The sequence below is a fragment of the Lepisosteus oculatus genome, chromosome 2 (assembly GCF_040954835.1).
Source record: "Lepisosteus oculatus isolate fLepOcu1 chromosome 2, fLepOcu1.hap2, whole genome shotgun sequence".
NCBI lineage: Eukaryota > Metazoa > Chordata > Actinopteri > Semionotiformes > Lepisosteidae > Lepisosteus > Lepisosteus oculatus.
Genome location: NC_090697.1, coordinates 57,859,794 through 57,885,098, shown reverse-complemented (window position 1 = coordinate 57,885,098; position 25,305 = coordinate 57,859,794). Strand labels below are relative to the sequence as shown.

General features: G+C 37.5%; 1 protein-coding gene across 2 annotated transcripts in view; it reads right to left on the bottom strand.

The window, feature by feature from the left end:
* Positions 1-920: 920 nt before the first annotated feature.
* LOC102698802 (uridine-cytidine kinase-like 1) overlaps positions 921-25,305 on the bottom strand; it is a 45,294-nt gene continuing 20,909 nt past the window's right edge. Inside the window, exons 6-15 of one of the 2 annotated variants that reach the window (XM_015345357.2) lie at positions 23,370-23,559; positions 21,489-21,550; positions 13,202-13,221; positions 12,033-12,131; positions 10,489-10,582; positions 9,685-9,747; positions 8,796-8,918; positions 5,158-5,265; positions 4,207-4,363; positions 921-3,815 (exon numbers count right to left, since the gene is read on the bottom strand). In XM_015345357.2, coding sequence (XP_015200843.1) covers positions 3,739-3,815; positions 4,207-4,363; positions 5,158-5,265; positions 8,796-8,918; positions 9,685-9,747; positions 10,489-10,582; positions 12,033-12,131; positions 13,202-13,221; positions 21,489-21,550; positions 23,370-23,559 — 993 coding nt within the window. In that variant the 3' untranslated portion in view covers positions 921-3,738. Of the gene's footprint in view, positions 3,816-4,206; positions 4,364-5,157; positions 5,266-8,795; positions 8,919-9,684; positions 9,748-10,488; positions 10,583-12,032; positions 12,132-13,201; positions 13,222-15,507; positions 15,525-21,488; positions 21,551-23,369; positions 23,560-25,305 lie in introns of both variants that reach the window. The other variant, XM_015345364.2, reaches the window with a different exon arrangement.

Sequence of the window (25,305 nt, the reverse complement as noted above, 5' to 3'; positions counted from 1 at the left end):
CACTGCTGATCTAAACAGCTTCACCAGATCCATCCATTTCTGGCTCTTCAAAACTCTGCAGTAGTCAAGGGTGAAAAGGGGTTATTTTTTTTCCATTACTCATTTCTTTCAACTCATTTCCCTTAATTACCAAATTCAAAAACACATGAAGGCAGTAAGTGCGTTTTAAATAATGCATAAGGTGTGGACAAGATAAAAAATAAGGACTCAATTATTTCCCACATTTTATTTTCTTTGAAATAGTTAAGAATTTGCTAATGCTGTGGAAAACTAACTTCACATGACAAAACCGTTCCTAACCAAAGTCAGTAGCGTTTGTAGGAGACTGGGTGAAACATGTTCATTATTTTATCACACCAAGATTAAACTCCTTAAATGACGAGAGCTAATAAGGGCATGTTTCCCCTTGCAGTTCCGTGAAAAAATGCCATTTTTTTCACACAACATTTCGTCTGTGGAGCCTTCTTCAGGTGTCACCTCACCTGAAGAAGGCTCCACGGTCTAAATGTTGTGTTTTCTTTCTTCTCCTTTCAGCATGGAATAAACCTATTACTTGATCCTTTGCAGCCTACGCATGCTCACACAGCTACCCTCCTGTATTTTACATGACTCACTAGAACACTTTTATAACTTACTAGGGTGAAGGATACCAAAAAACATATAAACATTTATGTTAGATAAACATAAAAAGTAGTACTGATACAGATAAGAACAATATTATATAGTAAAAAATACTTAAAATATAGAATGTTAGTTCTATTTCTTCATTTTTAAAATGTACACTAAAATACACATCTGAATATGTTTGGTATCACACTTTAGTAAGTTCTGAATAAAACATTAATAACCCCTATTTGCAGCCCAAAATATGTCTAATATGCTTGCAGATGTAGGACCATAAGATTTAAAGAGAACACCGATAACATTGGTAATATTTATTTTAACATAAAACAAGATAAAAATTAAAACTACAGATAAATAAAGGCTTCAAACATGAGGAAAGAGATGTATGTTTTAACAAAATGTCATGGAATGACTCATGAAGACAAAGATAACATTTCAATGTTCAAGGATTTTTCTCTGTCCCATTTTCTTTTGGTCAAACACAACTCACAACAGCACACACAATGAGGACTTGATCATGCAGTTCATACAGAATCCCTTTAAAGACTGTTTCACAAGACATAACTCTCAATCTTGGAAATTACATAAAGAATAAAATGTCCAGATAAAAGAGCTCAGTGTAGATGAATTCAATTTAGGAAACAGAAATATATTAGATCTAGACTGATTTCCATAGTGATAAACACAAAGAGGCTATATGTAACCATCAGCACAATGCAACCATCACTGCCCCCATAATGGTTTGCATTCATGGGAGAACATGGTACACGGCTGTCTGAATCTGCCCAGTGTGGAACAGAGTGAGAACAGAATGTCTTTCCCACTGTCCTCATGGTAAGCACATTTCACACCGATGTGTATAGTTTTCAAGATAGAGTTGTTGAAATAAGCACAATCACACCCTGTTCTTCTGCAAACATGTTGAAAGCCTCAATGTCAACACCAACTCACCTGTCTTTGGCCAAAGAAAATGACACCTATGACACCTACCCTTCGCTAGAAGAACTATTTCTAAAACAAATACTGAAAGATGTGGCTATATTTTAAAAAAATACAGTCCACACTTGGTAGAAGCAATAGGAAAAGTTATTTTAGTTAACAGAAATACAGTTGGATAATAATGAAGTACTGTTCAGGAAAACGTTCTATGAAAAACTGACACATATGGAGGTCTCACATCCTCAGACACAAAAGTCTAGTTCACGTGCCAATAAATGAATCAAAAACAGTGTACAGTAGCTCAGAATCACAGTCTTATTTGGGCCCTTTGGTCAAGAGATCCAAGCTACAGGTTAAGTAATCACACAAATTCCATTTCTGGTCAATATAAAGCTTGGTCTTTTTTAAATTCACAATCCAAAATTCCACACAACCTAAGATGTGTCTATGTGTCAAATGGTAAAACAGAATACAGTTAAATAGTGTTATTTGATCATTTTGAAGATGGGGACAGGTTACTACCTAATGTCCACTACTACACTTCAACTACACTAGTCTTTTTAAAAAATGTTTGAAAACAGCTATTTATTGGCGTTTCCTCAGTTGAGCAATCGTTTTTCTTGTCTTTCAAGTGTTCATGTTTTCTATGATGATCATACAAATCAGATGCAGTAATAGCTAGAGAAAAACAATAAACAGAACCAAGAACAGTACTGCTTAAATTCTGTGCAGTTAAGCATTGGTGTTTCAAACCTTTCAATGAGTGTGAGGCTTACAGCTTTGTTAATGCTAAGGAAGTTGTACAGAGAAACATACTGTATGTGCCACCAAAACCATAACTGCTCAAAGCCTGTAGTATATTACTTATACTTATAGATAGTGAGGTTCTTTGAACATTTTTTCTTAAACACATTCTAAGAACAGCTAATGTCTTTTAAAGACAATATTAACTACAAACATACAACCTAAAGACATTAAATAAAATAATGAACAAAGCAATAATTTACAAAAGACAAAAAAAAGGTCAATTCAAGTATTTACCCCAGAAACAACAGACAGTGCCTACAAAATAATTTGTGACAACACATTTACAAGTCTTCAGTTCGACAATAATATAAGAACAGATCAGTTTAAACCTCAAGTTTCATTTTACAAGCTAGGAAACATTTATTCCTCCCCAAATGGCAGGCCTTTCAAGAACTGAGCTTCAGTTAATTTTACACATCAGTGACTAAAAATGATCAACCCTGCCTTCTGACTCCCAAGGAAGTTCTGTGGTTGGAACTACAAATAATCAGAATATAGTGCACAGGCGGATAAAAAAACAATTACTGTGGTCCCAGAGTGCAGGCCATTCTTTCAAAGGTCTAGATTTATGGATTTATCTCTATACATATACTGTGCAATCTTACATGTTTTATTCCTCCTCTTGTGCAACTCTAATCTTCAATGTACTGTAAATATGTGTCTGTGCACAGCAGTACTTTGCTGCAGGAGACACCTTATTTCAGAAAATGCAAAAATCCTGTTATTTGTAGTCTCTGTGGACCATCTGCCATCCTTACAGTGCAAATCACAGATTCTTATCTTAATGAAAATGAACACACACAGAATTGGTGTTTATTGAAAAAAGCATTTTCTGTTTTCTACAGTACTTTTAATTTTCCCCCACCATTTTGGTTGACTGTCATGGTAAATATGGAGAGGAGCTCCAAAATGGCAGCCACACTTGTGGCGGAACTAAGCACAGAATCCAGGCTTTTAATTTGTGTGGCTATTATTGAAGTAAGCTTTGAGATATGGAAGTAATTGAAGATTTTTCACTGATGGAAAAAATCCACTTTAAAAGGTATGGGATCAGCCAATCATAACATACCTGGTTCCCTTTAGTCATTAATGAAAGCATAAACCTGCAACTGATTTGGGAGAGTCTGGAAGGTACAGTACTGTGGCTAAGGAAACTTCAAGTTCTGTCCTTTGGATACTATAGAAAAAAATTCAGTTGTGACCTTAAAATAAATGTTTTACATCCCCATTCTAGTAAACATGGTAAAAACGATATGGCGTAAAATAAGGTAAAGCCAAGAGCTGGTTTACAATTTTCCACCTCTTGAACATCAGTCACTTTTTAAGAATGTGCTGCTCATGCAGTATTCCTGGCTATGTTCAAATTTTTCAATAGTCCATTCCCTCGTCACTCTCGTACCAGTCCGAAGGAGCATCTGTGCCAAAGTACCGATCTCCAAAATTACCTGCAAAAGACAAACAACCAGACAGGAAATTAACACCGCTGTATCAAAAACAGTACTGAAAAAATGCCCTAGGGCTATCAGAGATAGACTATCCTGGACAAAGCAACCCCCAAATTGTTGCAATTTTAAATGCGATGAATACCACGTTAACTCACACTTTTAGCTCAAGCAGAGCTAGTGGTATTACAATGATATCAGGACACAACACCCACTAAAGAAACATCAGAGACAACCTACAATAAAGAAGCAAAACTATACCTCTGATGATAGAAAACATCCCACTTTCAATAAGAGCATGGTAGATGAATTGATACCGTAGATCTGGACCCCAAAAGGGGATGGTGGACTTAAGTTATGAATGATCGCAGCCTGGACAAATACTGGTGCTCACCTATCCCGGGAATTATGTGGAATTCGTCATTGACCTTTTTGTCCACAGCTGTGGTGATAATGCGCACTTTGGGGAAAGCATATGCCACAGAATGAACCCCCATCTCTGCCATCAGGAGAGACAGCAGGAAGATCTTGTCCTCCTGCACGTCGTGATCCTACATGGACATTAGAAGAAATGCCCCGGATTACTTTACTGGGTAAGCCATGGAAACAGGTTTACTACAAAGAACTTCTCTGGAGGTGTCATGGCTAATCAGCGCTCGCCGTGTCAGATCTTATGTTTTCTACAGCTACGGTTATATGAAGTGAAAGCAAAACACAGGTTCCCAGGCTGTATTAAAAGATATCTTTTGACTCATTGAGGTGAAACACATCATTGGCATGCTATGACATGTTCTTTGAATCCTGTTAGTTTTAATTCAAATTGTTATCTTTAAATATAAATATACAATTAATCATTTTCGTAGGTTTTTCTTCACAAAGAAAAAAACTATGCTGCCATATGTGACCAGAAAGAACCAGAAAGCTCTGTGTTAAGAACTTGTGAGTTACAGTAATTTAAAATGGTATGCAGGTTCACTTGGGCTAACATCAAATCCCGAGTGTCTATTCTGTTCCAACAAGCTGGGCACAAACCTTAATGCTGTGTGATTTGGTGAGAAAGTAACATGGTACAGATTTGGCTGGGAAAAGTGAGGGTGCTACATGTATTTATCTGTAGTTGGCTTGAGTTTGTAGAAATCTGCATGGTGGACTTAACACAACCTCAGTCTATAAAGACACTTTAAAGAAGTGCCATTCAGGGCTTCCTCTGGATTATTATTAACTAGACATTTACTGTAGCAAATAGTGAATTTACTTCATTTCCCCATTGTGTGCTCTGCACATTCATACCAGCTGGTGCTCAGAAAGCAGAGACTAAGTACAAGTACTAAAGAAGTTTACTTACCAGCAATACTCTCACTGCCATCAGAGCAGCTGCTCCAGTTGACACAGTGCTATCCATTAAAATCACATAATCTTCACTTATATCTTTAGGCAACCTAAGGTAGTGTAGCTGCAAAATAAAGCATATGTAAAAAAATGTCACTACCAGGTTGTAGAATAATATTTTCTATTGCAGTTAGGCTCGACCTAATTTACTTTTATAAAAAAAACTGAACTACATTTATAAAATCTTATAGAAGTCAAATGTAACAAATATACAATATGTGCCAGTGGTGTCTGGTGACATTTGAGGCAAAAAAGACAAAAAGACGAGAACAATTAGATGACTGAGTATATTGGAAATGAAAAGGAAGAATGAAAGCTGAATGCAAATGTGACGTTGGACCACCTTTTTGGCAAAGTAACCTTTTTTAGCACACATTACCAGTTGGAATGTTTAAGATGAGGCTACCAAGACGCATATGAGCGAATAAAAAAATGAAGGTTATATAATTCAGCGCACTGAGTGACGGTGCTATAAGACAGAATGAGCATGGTGCTAATACAGAGAATCCTACTGAGCAATGGTTTCATGGGGCAGCTCACTCAGTTATAGTTTGCAATAGGTGATAGCTCACTAGGTGTTTGTGTTATTGTCAACAAATCCTATTTTGTCTAGCTGATATCTGACAACCTTTTTATTTCTGTGGTGTGTGATTGCTTTTGTCTTCTTTCTCACCACACATAGGAATAGCAATAGCTATATAATAGCAATTCGATAGCTAATACTAATTAAAACAGCAATAAAACTACAAATGAAAATGACACTACAGATGACAATTTAAATGATATATCTGAAATTATCATCCATGAAAAAAAAAGTTTAGCAGAATTATACTTACAGTATAAAAATTAAGAATTCTGATTAACATGTCGTACATAATACTTTCCTGTTCTCTGTTTAAAAAGCACAAGATTAAATTCTATTTAACCTTATATTTACTTTGCTATTGTTAAACATTAAAGACAGTTTAAAAGACACTGTACAGTGTCAGATAGGTTTCCACTCACACACAGCACAGTCTTTTAAAAACAAATGGGAATGTGACTTTGCTAAGTGTTTTTGTTTCCCTCTCAAGAAAAATAATAGTCCTGCATGTCTGCAGGGCCTGAGAGGTATACTGCACTTTATAAAATATAATACACTGCTGGGAAACAGTAAAGAGGGAAAGGAAGATGAGATCACAAGACCTCCCTAACTTTCCCCCTCTTCAGATGGGGATAAGCCACTGTACCAAAAGATTCATATAGTATAAGAAATTACAGATACAATGATGACCCCTTCGCACACATGCACTGTATACTGTGCATGCACCTAGCTTCGTCTCTACCACGGCAAGTGATCGGACCTTGCAAGATTAATGAATGCCCTAAAGCAGTGGTTCTCAAACTGTGGTACGCGTACCGGCAGTGGTACGTGGAGTGCCGCCAAGTGGTACGCCAAATGACCCTGGAACTGTGTCGTGTGCGCTGAAAAAATCGGGATTTCATATTTTGTATTTTAATACGTGTCGAATAAGCAGCCTACGTACTACGATACAGTGCTCGCTAATACTTCAATGGACACAAGAGATACTCTAATTCTATACCACTCTATAGGAATGCGTACTACATGCAAGTGACCAATTGTATTTAAAAAAAGCTACTGTATCTCCAGCAAAGGAGAAAGGAGAATGTGCGTGACTTTGGAACAATGCTAAAGTTGTAAACACAGGAATGCATAGAAATACGTGCTACGAAAGCAGGTAATCTTGTGAGCACACGAAAGCGTGATAACAGAAAAATATTTAAGAACTGTTCTAATTTGAGAAAAATACACCAAGTGTCTCTGTGTTTCGCTCCCATGCGCATGAAATAAAAACTTTAAATAAATATGGAAATAAAAACGGAAACACGGAAAAATGCAAGCTTGTGGATTGCTAAAGCAGGTAAGCTATACTATTTTTGAAGAACCTTATTTACCGTTGGCAAAAGAGCTGCCACGTATTATGTGTAGAGAAAAAGCTGCTAAACAGGTCGACCTGCTGCCCCCCTGAAAGACAGTCATTCGTAGAATTATTGAAACGAAGGATTATATCAAAAGTACGCTGACAGAGCGCGTTAAGATGAGCAGATGTTTTTCACTGCAATTAGATGAGTCTGTAGTCGATTTGGCCAATTTGCTCGTTTACGTTAGATACGAGTTTGAGGGCATGTCCCATTAAGACTTTCTGTTCTGTAAACCGCTACCAACAGGAACTACAGGAGAGCACATATTTCAGCTTCTAAATGAATTTATCGAAGAGAATGGCCTCGACTGGATAAAATGTGTGGGAGTTTGTACAGACAGTGCTAGAGCAATGATAAGCCGACATAACGGTGTAGTTGCACGGATTAGAGAGGTTGCTCCAGAAATTAATGTACGCATTACAACATCTACCGCGAGACCTTTGCCGTCAAGAAAATGCCTGTCGATTTAATATCTGTTAGACTCTGTTGTGAATTGTATCAAGGCTCGAAAAATTAATTCACATCTGCTTTGCTCAACTAAACAGGCTCACCCCTCTCACTGAAATGGTGCTTTTTTATTAGTTGTTGTTAATGTTTTTTTTCTGTAAAACACTTTGAGAAGCCACCTTTAAAGGCGCTATATCAAATAAAGTTTATTATTATAATATTTATTATATGTATGTGTGAGTGTGTGCAAGCGGGCTCATGTTGGTCATTGAGAATTTCTGGGGTTCCTATGAGAAGATGACTTGTAGGTGGTACTTGGATGCTTTGGTTGGATTATGGGCGGTACTTGGTCCAAAAAGTTTGAGAACCACTGCCCTAAAGGAACAAGATTGTGATCTTTTAAAAAAAAAGTAGCCTGCTATCATATTTTTGGTAAATCACTCTGACTGCCAAAGGATAAGGCAAAAAGGAGGATTAATAGTGGGGAGGTCTTTAAGGTCTTCTGCCAGATAACACTGGCTGGGTTTGAAAAAAATAATTTGTATAGCACATTACAGGATGTTATATTCTGTACCATCTTAATACTTTTGTTTTGGAATATATATATTTGTACTTAATTTATACCACTGAAGACACTCTCTCTCCACTGCAAGGAACCACACTTTTAGGGAATAAAAGCAGCAACAAGCAGCTTTTAGTAGCATCAGGGGGCTGAACCATGATGAAGCATTTCCACCTCAACATGTTTCATTTGAAAAAAAAAAGAGAAATGTTATCAAATAACTGCCTTAAGTGACTCCTAATTGGGCAATCAGGAAGAATTTGTGTGATCCCTTAAAAATCATTTTAATTATCTAAAATAAGAACACAGAAAAAGGGTGTTATGCAAATTTTGCAGTTTCAATTTTCAGTTTCCTCTTCTTTGTTGCAAATGTAGAATTTCTTTTTCTCTGCTTATATCTGCCATACCTCTGTGTACACTCTTTTATAATCTCCGATATAGAATTTCACTGCTCCCAAAGTGACACCCCCCGCAAAGTATCCTCTGTGATCACAAGCACAGACACGTGTAAAAATAAATGTCATGTAAAGAGACCCTGTAGTTCATACATCTCTGCAAAGAATGAGTACGGAATGGTTAACAAGAGGTCAAGTCTTCTATACCTCTGGTTCCCCAGTATCATGGTTGGTTTGGATCAGGATCTTTCCCAGGCGGATATCTTTACACACGGCCATGAGTGCTTGTTCCATCGTCTCTCCAGCACGTAGGATGGAGACGCCCGTTATCTAGAGAAGCGACTGGCAGGAATCAAGATACACAGCCTGGCTAGGAAGGTACAGGATTGAGTAAAGAGGTACACTGTTGATCTGAACTACACTACATTGTGATGCAAAACACTAGACACAGTTGAAAACAAATAACTGGGAATGAGAATAACCATTGTTCTGTCCATAAAGAGAAATAAATGAGATAAAACCCTGCAACCTTTTCCTAGGCAGGAACTCGGCAGCTACTGTATAACAGTCTTGTTGGTCAAAGACCAGATGGTTATTCCATACATTTTTATGATTAAATATAAACAGGTTTTATATCCACCTGAGGCCAAAAATTGAAATGACTGCATCCCATAAAAAAACAAAATCCCTCAAGACACACACAGATTTTTCAGATGAAGTGTGAAAGTTTACAGGTCTGAAACACTGTGGCACTTTATCACTCTTCTGCAACAAAAAGGCCCTTTAAATCCATATTCCTTATGTGGATAGAGATTTACTTCTTATAGTGTTCACGTTTGAAAAAGGCTCTACAGCCAAAACATTGTGTTTATTATTTTTACTTTCAGTGTGGAATTAATCTTTACTTGATCCTTTGTAACCATATACTAGTGAAGTAATGCACTACGGAAACATACTTTTTTAACAGAAGTTCATGTGTAGCCTTCAATGACATTTTATACTGTTTTCTTCACAGACCTGCCGTGAAATATCTTTCAATTATTTCAAGGGCACTCAGTTTAGAAATGCTGACATGATGGCTCCAAAGTAGGCTCACCCTTTGGCCACTGAGTCTTTTTCCTTCATAGATGGTGCCTTGCGGAGTCTCCACGGAAACTGGCTGGAGGGAAAGGAGCAGTGACAATGTCAACCCACAAGAGAACGAGCTTTTGCTTGTAATAGGAAAATGATGTGCAAAGCATAAAATGATTAATGTTTAACTGTTAGCTGTAAAAAGCAACCCAACACATATCATTACAAATTCTACAGAAAAGATTGAATTGGCTTGTTTCGCAATTAAACCCAGATACACCCTTGATCATAACAGGATTAAACATCCTTCACAGTCAATAGGTTTTTCTTTTTAATTATGTTTTTTTTGTAGACTGTGAGCAGGAGAACTCAGTTCACAAGTAGCCTGAAAGACAGACTTCAGATCCTACTATAGTTGATTAAAGAGCAACACCATAGAATGTTTTCCAAGTATAACAACTGAAAACTTAAGTCCACAATGGCTTTCAGGAGAAAAAAGTAAAAGGCTGAAGATTGTGACTGAGTAAATATATTTATTTAATTGACAGTAGTTATTTCCAAATGTACAATACAAAACCTTTTCTTGATTTGTATTCCCTGGCATTAACAGATGTTAAAGAAATGTATCCACTTCATTGGATCAATAACCCAGCGGCAAAATTTGATAAAAATGCTTTTAATGGCAATTAGTTTGTTTTGCTCATGTGGTGCTTTTGAGTGCAATGAAGTAGCCTTCTGGCCTTGGTACATGAGTGAGATACAGCATGATGAATCTGGGCAACATTTAAAATCGAAGTGTTCCTTTCTGGAGTTAGAACAAAGCACTCACCTTGAGAGGCAAAAAGGAGAGAGCATGCTCAATAAGAAGCCTCATTAATCTCTTGGAGTAGAAAATAAATTCATCTCGATTTGTGTCCTTATTCCTGTGGAGAAATCAAGTGATGTATTACTAATGGCCAAAGTGCTGTTTGTGTGTCAATTAAGAAAAAAATCACAGCACTTGTTCAGAAGACCCAGAGTCAGGGTGTCGGGATGTACAATGTATTACTTTCACTGCACACTGACTTGAGTGTGTTAGTGGTTTTCAAGAGCTCTTATTAACTGTAAAACACAAAGCACAACTACATTAGCAATAGTAAAAATGGTTTTGCTTATGCTCTAGGCCTGGGTATTTGCAAATCTGTAAAAACAAAAAACAAACAAATTGGGGTCTATCTTATTAACTGTGTCACTATAATCAGCACCAAATTAAATTTTATAATAATAATAATAATAATAATTGCTTACATTTATATAGCGCTTTTCTGGACACTCCACATTGCGCTTTACAGGTAATGGGGACTCCCCTCCACCACCACCAATGTGCAGCATCCACCTGGATGATGCGACGGCAGCCATAGTGCGCCAGAACGCTCACCACACATCAGCGATCAGAGGGGAGGAGAGCAGAGTAATTAAGCCAACTTATAGAGGGGGATTGTTAGGAGGCCATGATTGATAAAGGCCGATGGGAATTTTGGCCAGGACGCCGGGGTACACCCCTACTCTTTTCGAGAAACGCCCTGGGATTTTTAATGACCACAGAGAGTCAGGACCTCGGTTTTACGTCTCATCCGAAGGACGGCACCTGTTTACAGTATAGTGTCCCCGTCACTACACTGGGGCATTAGGACCCACATGAGCCGCAGGGTTAGCGCCCCCTGCTGGCCCCACTAACAACTCTTCCAGCAGCAACCTTAAGTTTTTCCCAGGGGGTCTCACATCCAGGTACTGACCAGGCTCACACCTGCTTAGCTTCAGTGGGTTGCCACTTGTGAGTTGCAGGGTGATATGGCTGCTATATATAGCAATAACAGTTGCTATATATAGCAGCCAATAATAGTGACAATAACAGTTTTGTTTATGACTACTGTATGGAGAATAACACACCTGTAATGCACAATCCAAGCAAAATGAACGTAGGAGAGGAAAAAAGCACAGCAAATATATTTAGAGAAACCCACTTCACGTGAAACGTAATTGTACCATTCAGCGTCATGGTGAGTGAAACAACTTTAACTTCCCCACATCTTACTTCCTGAAGGAGAGGGTGTATGGCGCTATGACTGGGGCAGACAAGGTCACCCAAAGGTAATTAATGTTATTTATTGCGTTGTGAAAGAATGCCTTGAATGTGTAATGAATAAAGAAAACAATGAACTCTGAATGACTGTCCAATAAAAGTGAAATGTATCTGCCTCCCAAGAGACATAAAAAGTTAATGAAAGAACACAGGAAAACAAAGAAAATGACATGAAGCAACACTCTTTTTGAAAGAAGTCACCTTGCTCTGTGAGAAGCTTGTCAGTTTCTGGTCGGCTTCTCCTGACTCACCTGATGATGGTGTGCATGCCCCTGACCTGTGGGGTGCTCTCCATGACGCTCAGCGTCTTCGGCAGGGGCTGGCCTTGATGGGCAGACGCCAGAGCCGCTCTGTGTGTCAAGAGATGAGACATATTTACAAATCCAGCCCTGGCAGGGCAGCAGAAAACCAAAATACTGCCGAAGCAAGCTAACTGCAAACACTTTAAGTAAAAAAAAGAAAAAAATCAAACTTTTTTTCTTTTTTTTTCCCTCTAAATTCACAATAATCAAACAAGCAAGCAAAGGGGGCATTTATGCTTAGAAGCTGGCAACAACAATTGAAGACTGGAAGCTGTTAACTAGAAGTTAAATTGATTACTTCCAAATCCAGACAGACTAGTCTGGGTAAAGCTGTGAGCATTTCATTCTTGTGTGTGGCTGCCAGACACAAGCAGCGCCAGAAAACCTTTAAGCATGACATACATACATTGATTAAATAGTTTAAAACTGTGAATAATTTGCTCATATATTATTCACTAAAGCCAATTTTAATTTCCCAAAATGTTAACTGGAAGAAAATACAGATGCAGAGATCTAAGCCGGGTGAAACCAGATTAACACTGGAGTACCAGGGCAATGATTGAGCCGCTCAATTTCCTTCCTTCCCTTTAAGGTTCTAAGCATAAAGCTGACAAAGACGCGCGAAGCGACACTACAAAAACCAACCCTGTCAAGTACATTTTCAACAAAATATGGCTACAAAACCTTCATTAAGCACTATATTAATTCATTTTTTCTTTGTACAGGATATCAAGAGTACGTTTTAGAAAATCAAATTTAATCTCATGAAATTTGATAGTTCAAATAGACAAACCAAAAGTAGAGGGCATGTATTCAAATTAGGTTGTAGGCGCAGAAGAAATGTGTGTTTAAATGGGGGGAAAAAACTTGCTGTCCATCAAGTCGGCTTCATTTTTGTTGCCTGCAAGGAAGTAGCTTAGGTTTTGATTTTTTTTTTGTTCTTTAAAAATTTCTGGAGAGGAAAGCCAGAGTTGAGGGAAATCAGAAAAGAAATGCACTTAAGTTAAGCAATTAACAAAACAATGGAAAACAATTGAAAGATACATCCTAGAACAGCAACAAGAAAAAAAAAGTTTAAAAAAAACTAAAAAGAAGAAACACTAGTTTATTATCCTCACATATCCCAGCGGAGTTTCCTCTGTAGAAGGTGACAATTATTCATTGCGGGACAAGTGATGACAAAGACAGAAAAAAAAGACAAAGAAAAGACATCCGAATTAGACGCTAGCACAGAGAAGGGCAAACAATCAGTTAAAAAAAGCTGAGAAAGAAGGAGCCAGGCAGGTGTTCATATCCTCTTTGGCTTTGAACACCTTACCCTCAAAGCAGGCTGAGTGAAGATGGCAGCAACTGGCCTTCGTTTTGACCTTCGTCTTTGAGAAAAAAATTATTTGGATGGTACTGAGCTCTAAGAAATCCACATCAGTGTCAATAATGCAGTATGGGCGCTTTCTTTAAAATGAAAGCATATCATATTCAAAATGAGCCAGTCTCTTAATTGTCTTAATTCAAGAATGCCAGCTGTTGCATAAAGATCAATACAAACAAAAACCTGGTCTCTTCAATAATGAAATAAAATGTGCACTTCATAAGTGAATCAAATTGAAGCCTTCTCTTAACATTCCTCTATCTGCAGCACATTTGCAGATACGCTTGACAGGATGAAGAATGCAGAGCCTCATTTAATGCATTTGAAGCAATATAAATTGCTAGCCACATGATCACGAACTAAATCTGATTAATACGGTGTGTCTTGATAGAACTGTTGGGGTTGACAAAAAATGAGAAAGAACATGCTTCTCTGGCTGATTGAAAGCCTCTCTTATCCTTGCAAAGTCCCCCAAAGTTCCCTGCATTCATTTATAATAATGCATTATTGACATTTCCTTTTTTGTTCATGTTAATGGCTTAAAGCAGAAATCGTAAGAAAAACAGACTAAGAGACATTAGAGCTTGGTGCGTACCATCGAAATAAGATTAACCTGTGCTAGCAATAACCGCAAGTATCAACTTTGTTGAAAGAGAGACCCAAAAGAAAACATACAGTAGCCTTTCATGCCATTTTCTTGTTTTTTTTTCTAAAATGAACTAGTTCATTAAGATTATTATACAAGGGGGCACCAGTTAATGGGCATCTTCCCAACACCTGCCAGAAACAAGGATAAAAGGAACACTCTCTCTTTATTCTTAACTTACGTCCCCATAAATGAAACGTTTAGACTAGCACATGAATGAAGAGAAATTACCTGGAATTATGCAATAAAGTAGTTGCAATAAGTACTATTGTCAATGGGTAAAGTTTAATCTGAATAAGGATAATTTAGTGATCTGCTTTTTTTGCTTTGGGATACTTGTACATTTGCTTTAAATGTATGATACTCACACATACAACCTTGTTGCCAAAATGGTGATTGTACATTCAGTATGACCTTGCATGTAAAGGGGCAATTACTTGGTTATTATGACAATGAAAAACAAGAATATCCAAAAAGGTAACATGAAGGTAAACAAAAAGCGTGTTTGTGTTTTTCTAATTCACCTCTAATAGCACGGTAAGTCCTCTTTTTAATCACAGGGTGCAAGAATGCAAAATTGATAATTCATCTAAATATTGCTTTCTCACATATGTGATTCCTCTTCTTAGTAACATCAGATCATCATCTGTTTTTATGTATCTGTGCACCATGTGCTTTATTCTAGCCATCAAATAGTGTTTTTCAACTGAGGAAATTCCTGGTCACTGCCAGCTTATGGCATAGCTAGGGTTCAAACAGTGACTGCAGGGTTTAAGACTAACATGCTTGAACAATACATCATAAAAAACAATAACAATAAAATAAAAACAATACGTAAGGGTACAGCCATTACAAAGCTGCTGCAATTCAGTTTTCAACAGTGCAGTTGATCAAAAATGAGGGCTGAAAAAACTAACACTCTTCTAATCCTCAGGTTTAGAACAGGTGTAGTGAGACACAGACGTGACAAAGGTTTTCCCCAAAATGAAAGGATGAACTCTTAAGGAATCCTGATTGAAATTACTCTTTGATGTTTCACATCCAGATTGGGAACAAAAAAGACAAATGGTATCCAGATTCTAAGAGAAGTCCAAAAGAGGCAATTTTTACACTCCTACAACTTGTTCATTTGTATCAGACTGGAAACTCGGCAGAGTTGGCCCCTGAGAAGTAACCTAACAAGAATTTTGTGAAAAGGTTATGGGATTTATTTGGAACTCTGGACAGTTCCTTTTAAAATTCTGGGAGGGTACTTGTTAAATTAATGAACACTTTCCAAATGGTTAGAAAGGGCTAAACTGTGCATTTAAGCTTCTGGGCTCTCTTCAACTTACACTGATCCATATAAATGAAAAGAAAGGAAGAAAAAAATGGATGAGAGACAGTTTTACATTACCCATCAGTCATACCTCACTGTGATTTCACGCTGAGATGGTTAGAGTGCATTCGGTCAGGGTTTAGCAAGAGTAATTCATTGCAAACACACACAGAGGGAGGAGAGAAATAAAACAAACAAAAGAAAACATGACATGTCACTCTCAACAGCCAAGCCATTCAAACAAAAACAAGCCAGCAGATATGCAGTTAAACTACACCAGTCCAAAAATTCTTGGGCTAAAGTTGGGGTTAATTTCGGTCTCAGCATTTTGCCATGAATCACAATGTACATTCCTCAAAATACTTTCTAAGATTAACTTAGCTATTTTCATTCTAGTTAAAAAGAAGACATTCCATTTATGTTCCATCACAAACTTTGTTTGAAGAACAGCATTATAGTTTGAAGTACTTTTTTTGGTAATTCTAATGCTATACACTCATAAAACAACATCATTTAATAACAGTGTGCCAGGCAGTTTTTTCAAAATACTGTACTTTGGTTTCTTGTTTTAAACAGGTCTATTAATGTTTTGTATTGACAAAACAGTTTCCTTCTGTTCTTCAACACATAATCATGTTGAATTTAAAAATGTTCTAAAAAACAGGAAATAATTACTGAGCCTGCTTTCTTAAACTGTAGTTAAAATTAATTTGAAAAAAAATCTCGTGGCAAAATGCCGCATGCAATCTAGTCCAGGGCAGGCAAAGTACTCCTGCATTTTATCACGACACACAAAACTGATTTTAACAATTATTTTTTTTCCCCAGGGTAATATCATCTTACGATACATTGTGCTCAACACTTCTGCAGTATTGGTCTTTTATGTTGTATACATGATATCAACACCCAATGCAGGAACTGAAATGTAGTTTTGACTGTCCTCTGTTGCTGGCCAAGATTACAGAGTTATCACAAAAAGTTGTGTCTTTCCTCCACCTCCCACAATAGCTTGGTCAGCTAAGGGGCTCACATAGTATGAAAAACAGCAGATGGCTTCACAGTGCACATGAGTACATGCTACCTTCATCTAAAGAGTTCTAACAGTAGTGAGCAGGATAGAACAGTAATTGGCCTTTCAAAATTGACATGTAAAAAAAAGGACCAAAAAGAGGCCATTCTAAATTAATGGAAGAAAATTAAATATCCCACATGCCTTCTAATTTCGACCCCAGAATTGCACTTATGAGTAAACTGTGTTTAAATGGGATGGCGAGTCTTTAATTCTCTTAAATCTACTCTCTAAAGCTTTTGAAATAATAATAAACAGTATTGTTCAATTCAAGCACAATCATGTAAACGTTTTAGGAGATGTAGTATTTGACAATTAAAAATGTCAGACATTGCAGAATTTGAAAAAATGTGAGAATCAAAGTGGGGGTTTGATGGATCAGCTTAAAGGCCTTTATGTCTGTGCAATGAATAAGAATGATTGTTTTGTATTAACCATAAAGTCAATTGCTACTCTTTATGAAAGTGAACAAAAACATTATCGCGAGTAGGGAAAGAGATAACTCTCCTAGAATCTTTTCATTTTTATCTCAAAAGCACATGGCTAGTCTTTTATGAAAGAGTTTTAACAGGAATGGACACTAAGAAAAAAGGAAAATACACTAAGGACATCCACCTAAGCTTTTCTAGTAAACAGCTTGTACCAATCAGATATATGCTGCAAAGGCAAGCAGTCCCTACAATGATATTTTTTGAGGATATACATTTTATACAATTTCATGAATTGCACAACAGTAGTAATATTATTATTATTATTAATAATAATAATTGCTTACACTTATATACCACTTTCTGGACACTCCAATCAAAGCGCTTTAAAGTTAATGGGGACTCCCCTCCACCACCACCAATGTGCAGCCCCCACCTGGATGATGCGACGGCAGCCATAGTACACCAGAACGCTCACCACATATCATCTACTAGTGGGGAGGAGAGCAGAGTAATGAAGCCAATTCATTAGATGGGGATACCGGGGTTACACCCCTACTTTATTCGAAAAACGCCCTGGGATTTTTAAAGACCACAGAGAGCCAGGACCTCAGTTTTATGTCTCATCATGAAGGACAGCGCCTGTTTACAGTATAGTGTCCCCGTCACTATACTGGGGCATTAGGACCGCAAGGTGAGTGCCCCTTGTTGGCCCCACTAACAACTCTTCCAGCAGCAACCTTTAGTTTTTCTCCAGGAGGTCTCTCATCCAGGTACTGACCAGGCTCACACCTGCTTAACTTCAGTGGGTTGCCAGTTGTGAGTTCCAGAGTGATATGGCTGCTGGTCAATAGTACTGAATTAAAGATGAAACAGAAGTTACCGATAGTTATTCCTATAAAATACTTCTAATAACCTACAGGCACCATACTCATCTTGTTCTGGATATACTTTTTTTCCTTTTCCCATTTTCTTGAAAGTTCTTAGCATCGTCAAAGGCTTACTAGTATCTTTAACTGGAAGGAAAGAGATCTGACTACAAAACACCTGCAGGCACTAAGTTGGTAAACGCTGACCACATTCTACAGGAAAAAAGCTCAAGCTAAACAGGTGGACAGAACAACAGACAAAAGGATTGTGTGCGATAAAGTACGTCTTGAAACATCGCTCATATCGTTCATGACAATATTGCCGAGACTGAAAAAGCAGGGAGAAGATAATAAAGTTTGTGAGCTCGATACACAGACGTGGCAGTCGGATCTAGTGCTTGACCCAGTTAGAAAATAAAGAACATATAGCCAGGGAATTACAAAACACTATTTTAGAAAAAGGCCTATACAATTTTTTTTTTTTAATTCATTATTGTCCCAACATCAGAGTGGAGGAGTATCTATTGCTGTAATCCTGTTTCACTGCTCTTTTTTCTTTTGGTGTTCAAAATGTTATTCCTTTTTACTGTTCTATTTAAATTAAAAGACTCAACACATTCAGAAACCATATTTAACAAAAAGTATATTGACACTTCACTGGTCTTATAGTTAATTTTTCGTGGGCCACACAAAACAGAAGTGGTTATCAGGGAATCAAATTTATTTTATTTCACCACCTGGGACCAGCTTCTCTCAGCTTCAGTGTTATCTGACAATCCAGGCTGCACACACCTCTAAATGTTAGTTTTGTCAGTTCCTCAACCTCTTGGAGCCCTTTGAGTTTCATTAGTTCCTTCTTCAATGAATTAACTTTTGTCACAGGATCTGCATTTTATGGTAGCTACCACAAGTGTAGTTTGGCTATTGGAGTTCCTTCAGGATGCTGCATGTCACATACAGTAAGCAGCAGATCACTGGTTTAAACACCATTTTTAAGCACTACATGTATAGTATACCAATAATAACAAAAAAGGTTATTTTTGGAAATAATAAACATCTGTGCGGTTTTCTCCACAGCTGTTTAATTGCCGTCTACCTTCCTGTTGAGCATTATCACCTTTTCAGCTCCTTCTGCTACACTTAGTTTCAAACTGTTACCAGTTTATTTAGTCTGGTATTAAAACCCTTACAACTCAAATCAATTTGTGTGCTTTGCAAACAAATCATTGTTTTCCTCTTATGCTAGAAAAACTGATACATGGCAAATTAATTAGCACCCCAAAATGAAAGAGGCCTTCAAATGGGTTTGACTATTCTTACTCTTGAGTATTAATTGGCTTGTTTTTCTACAGGTGCATGTGGTCAGCATTTCATAACCTTTTCAGTCCTCACTTGGATTCTCTTAATACACTTAAGTCGCACACCACTACAAAAAGCCAACCACACATATAATAGTGGTGAGTAAGAATCACGGGGCATAGCAATGGTACAGTAAGATGACCATGTCACAATGCATTCTTTAATACAATATGCCCTTGTTCACTTTCAGATCATTTTGCACATTCTATTAAACACAACACTAAATATTACTTAACTGTCTTATTTCAAGTGTTTCTGGTTCCTGCAAAGAAGATACTAAGTTGTGTGGTATAATTAATAAATTAATAATAAAAACTTATGTTAATTCAACCTTTAAGCCTGTTTTAAGATTAGGCAAGAAACTACATTCTTGTAAAAAAACGTCTGTATTTTGTTTCCGATTACTTCGGATTTACGTTCAAGTAAAATAAAATCACAAATACATTAATTTCCTCCATTTATGCCTATTTAACACAACATCGCCACCTCACATCCAGCTAGACTCACCACAGCACGTGAGCACAAGGGATTCTAAAACAGCCTGCTGTACATTACACATCCTAAAGAACACACTGTGAAGCTCATCACCTTTTTTTCAAGTGCTATTCCAAACAAAAATATTGTCACCTGGAGGAGAGACACAGCTTTCATCAAGCCAGTGACCCATGTTGCTTCTGCACAGCACGGTCAAAAGAAGACTGTTACCCAGCTAACCACAGTGACACTTGGCCAGTTTTGTACCTAGAGCTCAGTGCCACAGGGGGCAGGTCACACAGCATGGATTTGCAGTCTGAGTCTTAAGTCCCCAAGCTCATTTAACTCTTCATCTGTACACTCATCAGATGAGTCAACACAGAGATACACTAGATTTCCTTTCAGTCAGCACCTTCTGCACAGATAGTTATGTTCCCCGTCATACAACACAGGAATAGCTGAGAAAGGATTATAAGCAGTTAGGGCTAGGGACCAGAAAGTCATGACGTACAGCACAACGACACATTAAAGGGAATTTTTCTCCACAAGAAAAACGTAAACATGGAGGGTTTGAGACCATTAGAGTGTAAACTTTTCCCATTGGGCTTTAAGCTAGAGGTTTTTCCCCATAAGATTTAATGGAAAAACTTCAGGTGAGGGAGAATAAATTCACTTGTATGCTTTACTTATAGCTTAATAAATAAAGTCAGAGTGCCCCATTAAAAGTCCCAGGTTACATTCCTATAATGCAACTTACCGCAAAATGACATTTGGAATTAAGATCCATAAGGAATAAAGTAATTATCTTTTGGTGCCTTAAACAAAAGACACATTTTATGTAAGTGTGCAGGGATTTTAACATCGAGTTCCTCAATTTATCAAAGACGTAAGTGCGAATAAACATATAGTAGGGCAACTTATAATGGGGAATCCTACAACGTAAAGAATAATTTTTCAGATCCTAGCTAGCTGGTTTTATTGATGAACGGTTACAACTTTCAGCAGTGATCCCGGAGGTCTGAAGTACCTTATCATGCAATATTACAGGACGCCAATGTGAACTTGTGAAGAAATCAAGAATTCACCTAGTCACTGCAGTAATAAATACAGAGCATCCTCAGGCAGAAAATGACAACCATCTGATGTTCTCCAAAGGCTAATGTTACTTGAAATAATCAACTGGACTGTTGTGAAATGAGCCAGTGCTGCACACTACATATTGGCCCTGGTTATTACTATTATTCAAGTTAATAATCAAGTTATTATACTGGGCCGTCTCATATTTTTTTCTTTTGTGGAGGGCTACATATTTTATTTTTTAGGCGTGTCTAAGGATGGGCCCTCATCCAGGTTCAGCATACTCACAGGTGAGCATATTCACAAAAAAACAGGGAAGAAGATAGGAAATGATCTCTTGTATTTACTAAAAACAAACTATCTGTGCCAAACATCCACAGCCTCCAAAGGCAGCCACAAGACTTTCTGAGCCTTTAGAAACTCTTAGTATGACAGATAAATGATATTAAGACCATCCACGACTGATCTGTAGACAATCCTTACTAAGAGGCTGGCTGAATGGCAGGGCGAATTGTGGAATTAACACACAGATAATGTAAGACCAGGAACATAACTGGTAGTTGTAAAAAGTGCTGATGGAAATTCAATCTTATGGAAAATGTTTACAAGCTGTAAACATCCCTGCAAGAGAGACCAAGGTCTGCAGAAGTGTGGCTTACGAAAGCTCTTACTTCAGTCCTCTTCAGACTGATTCAGAATTGCACATCGTGGAACCTCTAAAAGGGGAAGTTTTGAAACCCATTCCCTCCCTCTCTCCCCTCACTCCATCTTTTTACATGCAAAAGCTCTTACTTACCTTCTCCAGCTGGCTATGGACATGCTGCACAATGAGGTCCAGGGCTACAAAATTCTCTCCCCCTGGAACACAGAAACTGTTAGACAAAGCAAAAACAGCAGTACTGGTTGAAATGGACTACATGAAGAAGAAAAAACCCGAGATATTCTTAAAAAAGACCATTTAAATCTATTTAATCTATTTAAATGCTCTTAAAAATATAGCACAACACCATTATATTTTCAATCCATTTCCTAACTTCTTCATCCAATACAGGGCCGCGGGGGAGCCAGAGCCTATCCTGGCAAGCAACGGGCACAAGGCAGGGTACACTCTGGATGAGATACCAGACCATGGCACAGCATACACAGACATGCACACATTCACACCAGGGCCAATTCTATCAGAAGCCTTATTAACATACAAGCAACTCTGACTCTGTGGTCATTAAAAATCCTAGGGCATTTCTTCAAAAAAAGAGTAGGGGTGTTACCCCAGTGTCCTGGCCTAAATTCCCCCTGGCCTTTACCCATCATGGCTTCCTAATAATTCCCATCTATGAACTGGCTTCATCACTTTGTTCTCCTCCTCCCTGAGAGCTGATGTGAGGTGAGCATACTGGTGCACTTTGGCTACTGCACATTGGAAGTATTATGTTTTTGGACTGTGGGAGGAAACCGGAGCACCTGGAGGAAATCCATGTTAACAGGAGAACTTACAAACTCCACGCAGACAGCACACCAGATCAGGAATTCAACCCAGTGCTCCAGCACCGTGAGGCAGCAATGCTAATCACCCTGCCACCATAACGCCCCCATGATATGTTGTGCATTTATCCGCATTATATTATAAGGATATATATAATGTATTAAATATTTATATATAAAAATTATGAACATTCAGTAGTAAAGTTCTTAATTTTAAAAGAAAGACATGAAAGCTGTAACATCCTAATATTTGCTGTAATCTTCTAATCTAACAGATTTCTCTTTCATGGAAGTAACATTGCCCAATTAATCATTTTAACATAGGATATCATTTGCAGAGCTTTTTATTCAGTCAACTTTGATGTAGAATGGGCTATTTTAAGTTTTCAAGCTATTCCTGAATAAACAGATTTTTTAAAACGTCCAACACATTATAGCCTTTAGTAGGCACAGTCATTTGTGTGTCAAATTCTGAATGGTACAGTGGAGAAGCCTGAATGAGGAAGACATGGAAATTATTAGATGCTGCAGAGGGATATGTCCCTCTTTAAGAACAGAAGCCACAAGTTAATGCCCACTTCCTCATCTTATCATGTCAATGTCAAAAGTAGTAAGTGCCAAAAAATGGATTTAGGCAAAGAAGCAAAAGAAAATACAACATAAAAAATATACTTTTTAAATATTTATATTTATTTTATGTTGTATCATAGGTCCATATACAGTACTACTAAAGACAACCTAAGCTGGACATCATGCCACAAATTCACAATTTCCTGTTGTGAAACAAGTCTTTAGTTATAAATACATATGTCCACCTCCAAATTGTTAAGGTATACACCTGACTATGAGTCTCAAAAAGGAAAGGCTGGAGTAGAAAATGGGAAAATTCAAGGAAAATCAGATTGCCATTGGACGTGGTATTGCTTGACCACCAGATGTTGCTATTCCTCTGGAAAAGAAAGTTCACAACAATTCTCCAGCACAGTGACAGGCATCACTATGGCAGAAGCTACTGTTTTTGTGTAATTGGCAGGTTTAAAAACAGGTTTGAGCAACTACCCTCCATCTGCCATGTCTCTCTTGGACAAAGAGATCTTAATCTCAAAAGGACTTCCTCGTTAAATTCAGGTCAAAAGTTCAGATCCGAAAGAAAATAAATCAATACAAATAAATAACTTCAAGAGCCATGACTTACCCCTTGGAACCACGATATCAGCTACTTGCACTGTTGGCTCAATGTATTGCTCGAACGCTGGCTTCACAAACTTGTTGTACTGCTTAATGACCCCTACAATGTCTCGGCCTCGCTCAGAAATGTCTCTCTTCAAGCGGCGAACAAGCCGGATATCAGAATCCGTGTCCACAAACACTTTCATATCCAGCAGCTGCAGATAAGGGTAATAGGAGGCAACCAATAATTACACAGCAGAATAACATACTTTCTTTTGAAAATTAAAAGATTCATGGCATAAGTGAATTATCTGGTAAGAAAATAATGTCAATTAATAATAACTGAAGAATGAATGAAATACTAATATTCTTAGCAAGAGTGTGCTCAACTGAAAGAAATTAAGCAAGGAGAAACCAGAAAAACAGGTCTCCTAGATTCACTTTGGGAGATGAGACATAATCTCCTTTATGCAGTTACACCTGTCGATTTTCAAAATCTCCAGAATTGTCATTTTTTAGACAAAAAAACATAATCAGGGACACTGGTTCCATGCAACAGTAAAAATGTTACAATGTAGGTGTAAAAAGAACTCTTGTTTTTTCATAATCCATGTAGCTGGTGTTCTAAAAAAAATATGAGAATGTTAAAGAAAATTTTTATTTTGTCTTAAAACAGTAAATGTTAGAACAGCAAAAAGGAAACATTTATTTTACTCTAATCTTCCTTCTGCTGACAGTGACCTCTCAGCTTTGTACTGGGATTAATAATACTTATACTTTCACCCATGTTTTGATGTATTCAGTTTCAACAACTGCAGTGAATGGATTTTGATAAGCAACATGAAAATTAATTAAAAAAACAGTAGCATTACTTTTTAAAGGATTACCGATTTCAAGATCTGACGCTGTAGAAAACACCAAGTTTTACCACAGCATTTGGGGAAAAAAACACACCACACCTTTAACAGTAAACCGAGAAGAATTTAGGTATTGGCAACCACGCTTGCTATTACACCCCATAATCACTATATATATGGTCCATATAACAAACTCTACCCACAACAAACCCCAATCTTAAATATTATATTCTAATCAACTCAGGAAACTACAATTCTTACCTTGACAATGGCTTATTAGGACAAGATGTTGAAAATAAAGTTTAGCTCAGCGAGAGAAGTATTATGAGTATTAATGGTAACCTCTGGATAGCACAATTCACTCTCTCAACAGGACTGTCAAAGGGCGAAAAGATCACTGTAAATTGTGACCCGACCAACTTGCTCACACAAACCACAGAGCAAGCACAGCTGTCAACTGGCCACGTTTGCCTGTATGAAAAATGGGTGCAGGAACAGGCCTGTGTTTAGGATGGAGTGGGGTGTTACTGGACTGCTGACATTTCATATGTGTGGAGCTCTTTGTCATTCACAACTCCCGAGTCCCAGTCATGTGCACTAAGAGGATTCAGGGTATAGGAGGATATGAGAATGGAGCTCAAGTCCTAAATAAGGGTGACTAGTTTCTAGTTATAAAACCTAATAACCTGAAAGCATCTTTGCTCTAACAAAAAACAAAATCAAAAACATAAATAGAATATAATAAATCTTAATGCGAATACATTAATAATGTATATAACACAATAATAATACATATTTCTGCTTGAAAATCTTTTTTATCCAAATTTTTACACCACAACTCTAAATATTTACAGCACTCTTTCAACCCAGAGCTAACAAATTGAACTGGCTTTTCACCATGGAGTATGGAAGGGGATCAACTTAAGAAAATTATGATCCCTCCTGAATGACACACCTGTTCACAGGCATCTGACAAGCTGTAGTGATAGCTGTTGTGCCCCCAACATTAGAAATAGCTGCCACTAGAAATGCTAGCCCCTTCTACAAAAAATGAAATTGAAATTGAGAATTCCTGCATTGAGTTAGCACAGTACACAACATAAG